The following is a 12284-nucleotide window of genomic DNA, read 5'->3' as shown; positions in this document are numbered from 1 at the left end:
TTCTGACTGTGCAGGCAACTGCAGAGGTGAGGGGAATGGTGGTTAGAAATAAGGCCTTCTTGGTGATAACCCTGCTTGTGGAATTCCCTCCCCCTGGAATTTAGAATGGCTCCCTCTCTGGAGACCTTTTGGTAGGGCCTCAAGGCCTTTTCATTTAGGAAGACATTAGACTGACATTATGGCTGGCATTTTTAATGAGATGTAATTTTAATAGTTCTGTGTGATCCTGGGGTCTGTTCTGTGTTAGTGTTTTAATTGCTTTCAGTATTGTTTAATTTAATTCGTATTGGGTTTTATTATGTAAGCTGTCTTGAGTGCCCTTGAATGTGGGAGAAAGGAGGGATATAAATTCTTCAAATAAATAAAAAAATTCCAAAGATACTTCATTCTACGCCAAATATACTGTGCAGGTAACTTTGGGGGTGGTAGTATAAGAGGAAGTCTGATGAGTTCCTTAAGCATAAGGATTTTTTACTGAGTGCAACAGCCAGTCCCTATGGCCCTTACAGAATCAGGGACCACCACACAAACGGTACAAATTAGCAGTCTTTATGCTCTGCTGCTGGGTTGGAAATGAGGTTGGGAAATGCGCATGCAGAAATGACTAAACAAGCAAACCTGCAGATCATTTAGCAATAAAAGCCTGCTTCATTGACATGGCCAATACTTGTTTGGGCCACATTCTTCTACAAAAGAAGCAACTTAAAAAACAATTGTTATCAGAGTGTAAAGAAAACACCTAAAATTAGATTATATAGATGCATTTAATAACACTGGATTTTAGCTTAGAATAGTATTTTACAACCAGTGGTACACAAGGTGTTGCCCAGTGGTACGCATGCAGCCACAGTACCTGGGGTTATGACATCACTACTGGGTCTGGCAAAGAAGCAACCACTCTAAGCAGAGTGGAGAAGCAGTCACTGTGCCCTGTTCTGTAGCCAATCCGAGCTTTGCCAAGGTGCTGTGGCCTGTTCTTGTGATAACAGGGTGCAATGACTCTGTCTCAGAGCAAAGAGACTACTCCAAGTTTAGCAAACCCAGAAGTGACATCACAGCCTCAGGTATTTTAGGTATTGGCAGTGGTAGCACAGAGCCTAATAGCACCCAGGGTGGGGTGGTGACTTTGTCCCCTGCTTCACCACACTGCAGCCCACATCACTGTGCCTCTCCATCACACCAGAGTACAGAATGGCTCCATTTCAGAGCCAAATGGACACAAGAAGGCAAGAGGGTCCAGCTTTTGACGCTGCTGCTCTTTGCCTTCACTGTCTTCCGTAAGTCCACACCCTTAGACCTGCTTCAACTGTCACCTGGAGCACCACCATCCTACACCAACCATGATACGCCTCTGGTTATTGGTGGTACTTAAGACAAAACATAAGTGGTACATCAATAAAAATGGGTTGAAAAACACTGGCTTAAAAATCTGCCTAACATGCGGCTTTTAAAAGGTTCCTGTGACACCACCTGGAACAAGATGGTCTCTCAATTCTATTTTCCTATCTTCCTTAGGCAGGATAAAATTACTAGATTAAAAAGCCATTCTCTCAAGCCACTAATTACACCTCCATGTGTTATCTACAAGTGCCCCTTATCAAGACAACAGATTTAGAGACAGAAGCTTTCATAATCCATTCTTACAATGATAGCTAAATCTAGGTATATATTCCTAAATGACTAGCAAACCAGAGTTATCAGAAACACACACATTTTTTAAAAGTTACACAATTGCAACCTAGAGCAGTGCTGCTCAAACTGTGGTCTGCAGACCGGTGCTGGTCCATGAACCATCAGCTGCCAGTCTGGTGTAGCTCCTCTGGCTTCTTGCTTCTCCACATCTCCCAGGGCTTGCTGCAGAACATGGATGCACATCAAGCCTTGCGAGAGGCTATGAGACAGCAGGAAATAGAGAAACAGGAAAAACAAGGTAAATTGATGTGCTTGCTTCCTGCCTACCCCCCCCCCCCAGTCTCCAGCACACTGAAAAACAATTGTCAAGTCTGACACAGTGGACACTTTGAGAAGTACTGACCTAGAACACACACTGATGCAGCCTTTGGCTTATAAAGGGTCTCAGAGCACATACCTCAGTTGCCTCATCTGGTAGAAATATTACATAGTGAATCTCCCACCACAAATACAGTTAGGTTTTCTTAATCATAGGACATTATCAGAAGATTCTAACTATATGGAACAGATAGCTCTTGCATGATGTCATAAAATAGCAAAATTATGTGTAATTACCAATATAAGTATTCTATTAACAACATTCTGGAAGTCTCCTATATTTCTTATCTTGGTTACTTCTCTCATCTTAAAAGTTGCATGTATAAAATTCAGACAATTCTACTGTCTTAGAATTGAACAGTAGCAACTTATGATGCTGACAAGAACTTTGCTTAAAGAAAAACTGAAATCAAAATAGGTTTTCATGCAAACACATCTGTCCTGAATTAAGAATTTACCTGTAAGCAAATATCTCAAATCAGAACCTAGGCCATACTACATCACACACAAAAGGTCCAAAATGATCAACTGATGCTTCTTATTACAAAGATACATCTCTTTACTTGCACATGAAGTGGGAAATATCGTAGACACTCGCCTATAGGGCAAGAAATTTCTGCCAGTAAATTATCATTCCCCTCCCCTTATCTGCATGGTCACTCAAGGGTCAGAGCTTTTCAAGCAAGTCCTGGCATGGGAGAGGCAATGCAGAGTTAATGAGTAGGCTGTTAATCTCCAATGCAACCTCTCCAGGGCAAAGCAGCAGCCAAAGTTAACCTTTTATTCTCCTCCTGAAAAATAAGCAAGGCTTCCACTGAAGTTAAGTAAGCCTCATTTTCTTTAGCAGACCCTGCTGAGCCTTGTTCCATTTTACAAATGCTTGGCAGAGGTCCGTTTTTTAAAATACCAGGATGCAATCCTCATTTCCATTTGAAACAACCTCCCAGATTACAAGTCAGAGCACCATTACTTAAGAATTAACACCCATGGAAAGTAATAGGTCTGCTTCTGAGTAAACAGGGTTGCAACTATGTGTAGTTGCACTTGCTCAGTCATTTCATGTTGCTTGTCTCTCGACTGTGAATTGAATTGCACACTCCCAGTTATGTGTTCTAAATTCTATGTTATATGTGGAGCTTCTTGTTTAACACACCAGGCACCTTAAAGAAGGATTTGATTAATGGTTCTCCCGCAGTAGTTCCGAACCTTTTTTCATTTGCACACCCCTTAGTAGCCCATTTCCATAAACTGTACACCTCATATTAGCTAAATGCTTGAAATTAATAATAAGCCCTCTATATGAAAGCCCATATTTCATGTATTAATCACAGTATTTCCTCCTTACCTGTTTGAAGAACTGAAGACTGTGCCTTTGCAATGTTTTGCACCAGAAGTGTCTTAAGAAATTCTTGGTGATTGATCTCTCCATATTATTTATTTATTTGTGTTTGTTTGTTTATTTATCAATCACATTTTTATACCGCCCTTCCTCCAAAGAGCTCAGGGCAGTGTACACAGCTGCTCCCCTCCTTTTGCCCTCACAACAACCCTGTGAGGTAGGTGAGGCTGAGAGAAAGTGACTGGCCCAAGGTCACCCAGGAAGCTTCATGGCTGAGGGGAGATTTGAACCTGGATCTTCCAGGTCTAAGTCCAATTCCCAGAACACTACACCACCTTGGATCTCAATGGTTCAGCTTTTTTGGTTCAGCTATTATGGTTCAGCTTTTTTACTGTGCTGGTTTTCAATCACTGATTCAAATATGAATTGATGTCCAAAAACTAGCTATTGGTAGGGCATTCACAACCGACTAGCTACCTCCCTTCCTGATTCTTTTTCAAGTACCCCTAAAGGTCCTGTGGAGTGCTCCTGGGGGTATATGTACACCAGCTTGGGAACCAATGTTCTACAGATATGTTGTTTACAGTGCACTTACTCTGATAGTGTTTACAAAAAGGTTGTGAAGACCAAAATTTTAAAAGTTAAAGAATAAAAATGTATCTTATGATCTTTTACTATATTTTTAATATATTAGAGACTGTACAGTTTTTAGGTAACAATTACTGGTAGGTTATTTTTCAGGAACTGGCCTCAGGTAAAATCAGACAAAACTATAGTCAGACACCCCCCTATGTTTAATCTCGATTTATCCAAGAGTCATAGAAAAATTCCATAATTTTGGGCTCAAGTTCTGCCCTCGATAACCTGTGAGATCGCCTTATACTTTTACCTGCTGTAAAACTGTGTTGTGCTTTAAAAAGACCACAATGAATTACACATGTATAGGGCAACATGATATGCAGAAAAAGGTTTGAGTAACAAAGGCTTACAAGGATACGGAAACACAGCACAAACCTAAAAATGCCCAACAGGGAAAGTGGTCCTTATGTCTGGCTTAGAGGGTAACAAAATTATGGGCATTAGTTAACTTGGAATGAAAAAATGCACCATTTGTTTCTGATGCATTCAAACTCCAAGAATGTCCTACAAGGGAAATAGCAAATAGTGTTACTTTTTAAAAGATACATATTCATCATACCTAGCAATCAGTAAAGCGATATTTGCTTTGACCGGATTCTCAGTACTGCCTTAAAATTCTTCATTTATAATCTTGTACCAAGATGGTAACATTTATTGATTCAAATAACAAAGGACAAAACATTGCAATGAATATAAAGCTGAATCCTAGCTACAATACATGCAAATTGCAACAATGGTACTTTTTGTCCCTATAGCAGCCCCCTGTACCCGCAAAAAGGTTTAGATGGTCAGGAAATTTGGGAATAGGGTGGGGTGCAGGGTGAAGGAATTTGCATTACACAAGTTACTTCTGCCATAATTTGGGCTATTTTCCCTTTCCCCTGCACCCTACCACTCTTAAAGGTCCCAATCAGAAAACGTCTGGGGACAAGGGGCTGCGGTGGGGGACAAAGGAACCGAAGTCTCCTTAGGCAAACTGCCTTCTGCATTCATTAGTTAGGATCCAACCCAATGTGCTGAAGAATCAAGAAACATAATTTTCAAATTCTAAAAGCAAACAATATAATATAAAACAGTATAATCAACATATTCCTTAATGATTTGTCATGGAATGAAAAGGCTATCCAAGGTACAGTTTTTACTCTGACTCTGGTATTCATCTTATGATAAGAATTGTTACTACACACTATGGCAGGGGTGCCCAAACCCCGGCCCTGGGGCCACTTGCGGCCCTCAAGGCCTCTCAATGTGGCCCTCAGGGAGCCCCCAGTCTCCAATGAGCCTGTGGTTCTCCGGAGATTTGTTGGAGCCCGCACCAGCCCAATGCAACTGCTCTCAGTGTGAGGGCAACTGCTTGACCTTTCAAGTGAGCTGTGGGATGAGGGCTCCTCCACTGCTTGCTGTTTCACGTCTGTGATGCAGTAGCAGCAGCAAAGGAAAGCCAGCCTTGCTTTGTGCAAGGCCTTTTATAGGCCTTGAGCTATTTCAGGACCTTCATTCATTCATATAAGTTCATCTTTAATATATTCATTTGTGTAAACTTACGTAAATTTATTCAAATTTTAAATGTAAATTAATTCTCTTCCCCCCCGGCCCCCCCGACAGTGTCAGAGAGCTGATGTGGTCCTCCTGCCAAAAACTTTGGACACCCCCACACTATGGTATCAAAGGTGAAACAAAATAGTTCTATTTTATTATGGTCATAGGACTTGATGAGCTTTAACAGTGAATGAACATTTTAAAAACACTAATAATGTTTTTAAAAACACTGATAATGGGTCATGCTCTATTCTGGAGTGGAACAAAACGTACAATTACTGATAATCCAAAAGCCAGATAAATGCAAGATGTTTAGATGTTATAAGTTAGAGCTACTGTCAATGCTTAATACAAATACAAAACACAGATAATGAGATGAGTACACAGGCCAATACTGTATTTATTAATATTAAGAAAATGTATATAAAGCAACCCTATGAACTTCCCTGAAAGTAAGCTTTACTGAACACAATGAGACTTACTTCTAAGCAAGTATGCACAGAATTCTGCAGTAAGTGAAATTTGAATCTGGCATATTAAGTTGCAACTGAGTACAAAATTAAGCTTATTTTCCACAATGGAACTAATTTGATACAGTTTATCATTAACTTCCTCTATTTCTTGAAATTTTACAAGGTGAAAACATGGGATTGAAACCAAAGGTGCCTTTTATATAGTAGAAAGTCTCTCATGCTCTCATTTTAAACTAAGCAGAGAAGCACTGCATTAAAAAAATGAACAAAATCCAAAGAAGGTTTTCTATTGGAACAAAACACTTTCAAGATAATTTTATCAGCTATTAGAATGTATATGCCAAAAATTATAGCTTTCTTATTTCCCACAGTGTAAGACAACCCCTGTGACCCATTCCAATAGTCATCTCATTCAGCAGTAGCTGGACAAAGAAAGGTAGTGATGAATAAGTTGTGGAGATAAGAGGGAGGGGGCTATACATATTATAACACCAATGGTGCTTCAAATGCATTGGAGGTGGCTGATGGGCTGTAAACCAAGGACACCTGTCTCTTGCATTTGTGCAAGACTCCATGAAAAGTCCGAATGAATTTCCTCCTTCCACTGATGGGTTTCAGTGAACTATATCTTGAAATTATGAGCCACTATATCAGAGGGAGCATTATGAAAGTAATTCAGCTTCATACCAGTAAAGCATTTTTGACACCCCACTCAATTCCTGCAACCAGAGGAAGCCTGTTAACTGTCCCCTTCTTACTCTCTTCACAATAGTCTCTATCTTCTTTCTTGCTAGTAATGTTACAGACACTCCTTGTCCTATTTCACCACGAATATCTATATACAGGACAACACACTTTGGCTGCCACAGTATGGCTGTGAACATGTCCAGTCTTCCCTCACTGCTGTGGGCTGTATTCTTCTGCGCACACCTGAAACTGTGGAACACACCCCTCACTATTCTCAAGGTAATTCTGTCCACACATCAGTACATTCTCAGCTATCATATTATAGTACTGTTACTCAGATAAGACAAAAGCATTTAGCCTGCTACCTACTGCTAGATTTCTTTTCTTAGAACCTATCATCTCTTATTCCACTGAAGTTTACTTTGACACTTTTGGTAGTATCCATTTTAGAACTATGCGAAATATATTCATATATTGACATGGTTTCCTTTAGTATTCTGAAGGACCATGCATACAGATTACTGAATCACATCTCATGCAATCTAAGGGACTCAAGAGGCAAAAAAGATATTCTTGTCCAGCCTTGTGGAGCCCCAAGACCCCTTTAGGGACTCCACAAGCACACCATAAATGGCTGCCATCTGCTCAGTGCTGTGTCACTTCATGCATGCACCAGAACTCTGGGGCTCCCCAAGACTATTTAGGAGTGTAAAGGGTTCAGGAGACCCAAAAGTTTGAGAACCGCTGTGGTAAACTATATCTCTATTAATGATGCAGCAGTTCAAGAGCCACCATTCGTATTTTGATATTTACTTCTAATAAATTCTTATAGTAAAAGTTCTCCACCCTTGCTGTCTCTGTACAAAAGAAAACCAAATTCAGGAGGTTATTACTTGATATGTTACAAATTAGAAGTTGCACAACAAAGTACCTCACAGTTGTTGAAGATTTTAGAAAGTTGTTTCAGTATGGTACAATTATAGAACCCCTCAACTACGATCTAAGGAATTGGAATATGTCAGGGGACCGGGCACTCCTCCCTTCCTTCCCACACTTATTTTTTCCTTCATTTCTGAGTTACTTCTCATTAATTTTTCCATGATATCTGAATCAAGCAAATTATGGTTAGCAGCAACAAGCAAGCCACAGTTTGTAGGTTACAATTAAATCACAGTTTGACTGATTCGGTCATCATTAAAGGAAACTGAAACAGTGGAGGAAGCCAATCTTGCAAACGCAAGACAAAACTAGGAAAATATTTTCAATATAGAACATTACAGCTGAATCACAACAGATGATAGAGCATGCCATGACAGTATTTATAAGCCACTATTTACTACTTCAAATGAGACCTTCAAATAATAATCCAACATCAAGTAATTTCTGGAACTGTTAGATCAGAACCCCAAATAGACAAAAAATCATTTATGTATGTCTCAGTGAGGTTCTATAATTTTAGACTCGGAATATTGGGAGGCTTACTTTGAATAGGTCTGAAAACAGATACAGCAACAAAACAATCGATAGTAAAATAAATCCTCAGAAAGCTCACAGCAACAGAAAGTATATTCTAGAAGCAACACGTTCTGACAGCATAACTAGATCTTAAGCAGATAAACAATGAATACAAATGACAACTCAACCTGAGATGACTAATGACACCAAGCACACCCATAGTTAAGCAAACTAGTCAAATACTGATATAGCTACAAGGCAGCTTACAGGAAAACCAGATATCCAATATTAATACAAAGTAACACCTTTACCATCAAATCTGGTTCACATTCACAGCTTGACACATCACAGAAGGAGCAAAAGCTAGGATGCACTGCAAAGCTACCTTCCCTCAAACAGCCTTGCAAACAAAGGCATGTAGAAAAGTGCTCCAACCAGCGCACCAAATGTACAGTATGGACAGAACCCTTTCACCCTCCCTTTAATATACTGCAACAATACACCAGGTATTAGTAAATAAAGCTCACGACTACTTAATTGGCACTCAGTTCATCAACAATGCAAAAAAGAAACCTGATAACCTGGATTTACCACTACAATGTACAATACCACCTTTGAATGGGTTTATTCACTGGTCTGGGACAACACCCATTTTTTTAAGCAGGAAAAGTTGGTAGAGTGGGGCTATCTGAAAAGAGGCGGAGGGGGGCAGAATAGGCTACTGTATTTACTGGCATTTCAGACAGACAAGCTAGGATTCAAAGTGGGTGGACCTTTTTTACTTAACGGGGAGAATAACTGGCCCACCTCACCCCAGCAGTGCCTTTTCTAGTATCTGTTTGCTGGTGTTCATTTATATCTTTTTAGATCCTGAGCCATTATTTTATTTTCTCTGTTAACTGCTTTGTGAACCTTTTGCAATAAAGTAATAATAATAATACAAGTATTTATATACCGCCTTTCATGGTCCTCAGATTTCTCCTCAGACTTTATTTCAGGCAGACTATACTAAATCCCTATGGGGATTTTTACAATTGAAGAAGGTTCTGTCTTTCAAGAACTACAACATTTCAGATGGATCCTTTTATGATCTGGTATCACATTCTGGCCTCCAATTTCCTCCCACGCAAGCTGACAGTCCTTCATATCTCACTTGAAGGGCGACCAAAGAGCAGATGGAAAAACTAGGCTCGGCTTGTCAGCTGCTTCAAGGTCTCGCCGTGGTATATATATACCACTATATATAAAGTGGTATATAAATACTATTAATAACAAAAACACCACAACATGGAAGTGTCTCCCCAAGGCAAGTGATTTGGGGGGGGGAGGGAGGGAGGAGGCAGGCAATCACCTCTAAAGTGCATAAAGTGGATAGGGGAATGATCTTTTCCCTCTCACACAACACCAGAGCCAGGGGACATCCATTAAAATTAAGTGCTGGAAAAGGACAAAAGAAAATATTTCTTTACCCAAAGAGTAATTAGTCTGTGGAACTCTGTGCAACAGGATGTGGTGATGGTATCTGGCTTAGATGCCTTAAAAGGGATTGCACATGTTTCATCACAGGTTACAAGCCATGATGTATATGTGTAATCTCCTTATTTTAGAAGTAGGCTGTCTCAGAATGCTAGATGGGAGAGAGGGAACCAGGACACAGGTCTCCTGTTATCTTGTGTGCTCCCTGAGGCACCTAGTGGGCAACGCTGAGATACAGGAAGCTGGAAATGATGGACTTTTGCCCTAATCCAGCAGGACTCTTCTTATATTCTTTTCCTAGCACTCTGTTCCTTACACTGCTTGGGCTAAAACTGCACTTAATTTTTAAAAGAAAGTTTCATGACCTCACCAACCAACCTCACCCATTTCCCTGAAGTTTACCAACTGTATTAATCAAGATAACTAAAATACACATTTGTTGTTCTACAACAGGGGTGCCCAAACCCCGGCCCTGGGGCCACATGTGGCCCTCGAGGTCTCTCAATGTGGCCCTCAGGGAGCCCCCAGTCTCTAATGTGCCTCTGGCCCTCCGGAGATTTGTTGGAGCCCGCACTGGCCCAATGCAACTGTTCAGCATGAGGGTGACTGTTCGACCTCTTGTGTGAGCTGTGGGATGGGGGCTTCCTTCACTGCTTGCTGTTTCACATCTGCGAAAGAACAGGCCTTTCACGGCAGCAAAGAAAAGGCCAGCCTTGCTTTGTGCAAGGCCTTTTATAGGCCTTGAGCTATTGCAAGACCTTCATTCATTCATATAAGTTCATCATTTAAAATGTAAATTAATTCTTCCCCCCCCCCGGCCCCCAACACAGTGTCAGAGAGATGACGTGGCCCTCTTGCCAAAAACTTTGGACACCTCTGTTCTACAACATTAGGAGTGAGTTTCTCCCCTACAAGAGACACATTTTACATGCACTTCTGGGAGGATTCCACTTTTCAATGATCACAGTCCAGGGACAAGCAGTGGGTGGGGAGGCAGGTGAGGCAGAACCTCCCACTGGAGTCCTTTGAAAAGCATGGGTAGTGAGTGCTTGCACACCTCACAGGGTAGGGGAGGCTCTTTCTTACCTGCCTCCCCACCTGTGTGTGAGCTGTGAGTGCTCACAGGGAGGCAGCGGCAGTGCTTTTTGAAGGATTAGTGTGGAGGCTCTGCCTCACCTATACTTGGTTTGTGAGTGCTCACAGGGTGGTGGCAGTGCTTTTCAAAGGACTACAGTGGGGAGGCTCTGCCTCATCTGCCATCCCACCTCTTTGTAAATTGTGAGTGCTCACAGGGTGGTGGCAGCGCTTTCCAAAGGACGACAGGGGGAGGCTCTGCCTCACCTGCCTCCCCACCCACTGCACGTCCCTGCACAGTCCACCAAGGCTAGGGGGAGAAGGGAGAAGAAGCCAGAGCTAACCAGCCAGTCAGCCCCGCCCCTCCTCCTGATTTGCATCGCTCTGCGCTGCGAGGAGAGGCGCTTGCTGGGGGGAAGGAAGGAAGGGAGGGAGGCCATGCGAGAAGCAGGCGGCGCTCTCCTGGGGGCGAGCGTGAGTCTGCGCGTCTCTCACTCACACTCGCACTCCCCCTGCCCGTGCGTGGGGCTCGGTTGCTGTGGAGCCCGCTCGGGCTGCCCAGTTGCGCCCCTCCCTTCCTCGCCACAATGGCTGCTCGTCACCCTCGGCCGCGCCGCCCTCCTCACAGCTCCCGCAGGGCCACCACCTCCCCTCAGGCGCTGCCGCCGTTACCTTGAGCGTCACCTCCTCGGGCTCCCAGTCAGGCCTGAGGCGGCTGAGCAGCTGCAGCGCTCCGCGGCGGTACCCCGGCCCTCCTCCGCCGCCTCCGCCGCCCGAAGGCTCGCTCTCGCGGACGGCGATGTCCAGCTTGGGCACCTCGGGCGCGCCGGGCGGCACGTGGATGTAGTTGGCCATCGTGGGGGGCGGCGAGCGCGAGCGGGGCTGAGCCTCAACGGCAGCGGCACGAGACGGCGGGGGGAGGAGCGGCTGCGACGTTCCTCGAGCAGCGCGAGCCGGCGACTGAGGGGAGGGTGCGCGCTCCGCCTCTCGCCTTTCCCAGGCCTCGGCTGCAGAAGCTCCTCCCCCTCCCACAAGGCCGCCTCGCAAAGCATCCTGGGAGGGCGAGGGGCGGGTCCGCCGGTGGGAGAGACGGGCGAGGGGAGGGGCCATCTCCCTGGAGTCTCCTCAGATACTCCTTCGTGCCCTCCTCTTAGGTCGCTGTAGGGGTGTTGGGTGGCGCCCTCTGCACGCCTGGGAGGGAGCCAGGCCCCTTGGGCTTAGTGGCGCTGCTTCTGAGGGAGCCTCTCAGGGCTGTGTGGCCAGTCCTTAGGGTGCCTCCACACACGCATGTGTGCAACGAGACAACCCACATGCACTGCTCTCCCTCCCTCCTCGCTCTGCATGTGGGTTGTGGGTGCTTGGGCACCTCACAGGGCAGCGGCGCTTTTCAAAATCTCTGGTGGGGAGGCTCTGCCTCACCTGCCTCCCCACCCACTGCAAGTCCCTAGCTTGCAACTGACCTCTCAGGAAGGTGCACCCACATGTACATGTGTCTTGAGGCACCTGCCTCCCCACCCCCACATGTCCCTGTTGCAAACACACAACCATCCACTCCCAACTGACCCTATTTACCTGGAGCAGCAGTATCTGTT

The 12284-nt window shown here is 44.0% G+C and overlaps 1 protein-coding gene across 2 annotated transcripts in view; it reads right to left on the bottom strand.

Annotated features, from left to right (window-relative positions):
- The window catches only part of ETNK1 (ethanolamine kinase 1), a 110844-nt gene extending 99160 nt beyond the window's left edge, over positions 1 to 11684 (bottom strand). For both annotated transcript variants that reach the window (XR_010794735.1, XM_066633767.1), the window contains exon 1: positions 11365 to 11684. Coding sequence is in view for 1 of the 2 variants with exons in the window: in XM_066633767.1 (XP_066489864.1) it covers positions 11365 to 11547 (183 nt within the window). In the remaining variant the exon portion in view is untranslated. The remainder of the gene's footprint in view (positions 1 to 11364) is intronic.
- Between the last annotated feature and the right edge of the window lie 600 nt (positions 11685 to 12284).

This window comes from Tiliqua scincoides, chromosome 7 (assembly GCF_035046505.1).
Source record: "Tiliqua scincoides isolate rTilSci1 chromosome 7, rTilSci1.hap2, whole genome shotgun sequence".
In the NCBI taxonomy this organism is placed as follows: Eukaryota; Metazoa; Chordata; class Lepidosauria; order Squamata; family Scincidae; genus Tiliqua; species Tiliqua scincoides.
This window is presented reverse-complemented; position numbering and strand designations above follow the sequence as displayed.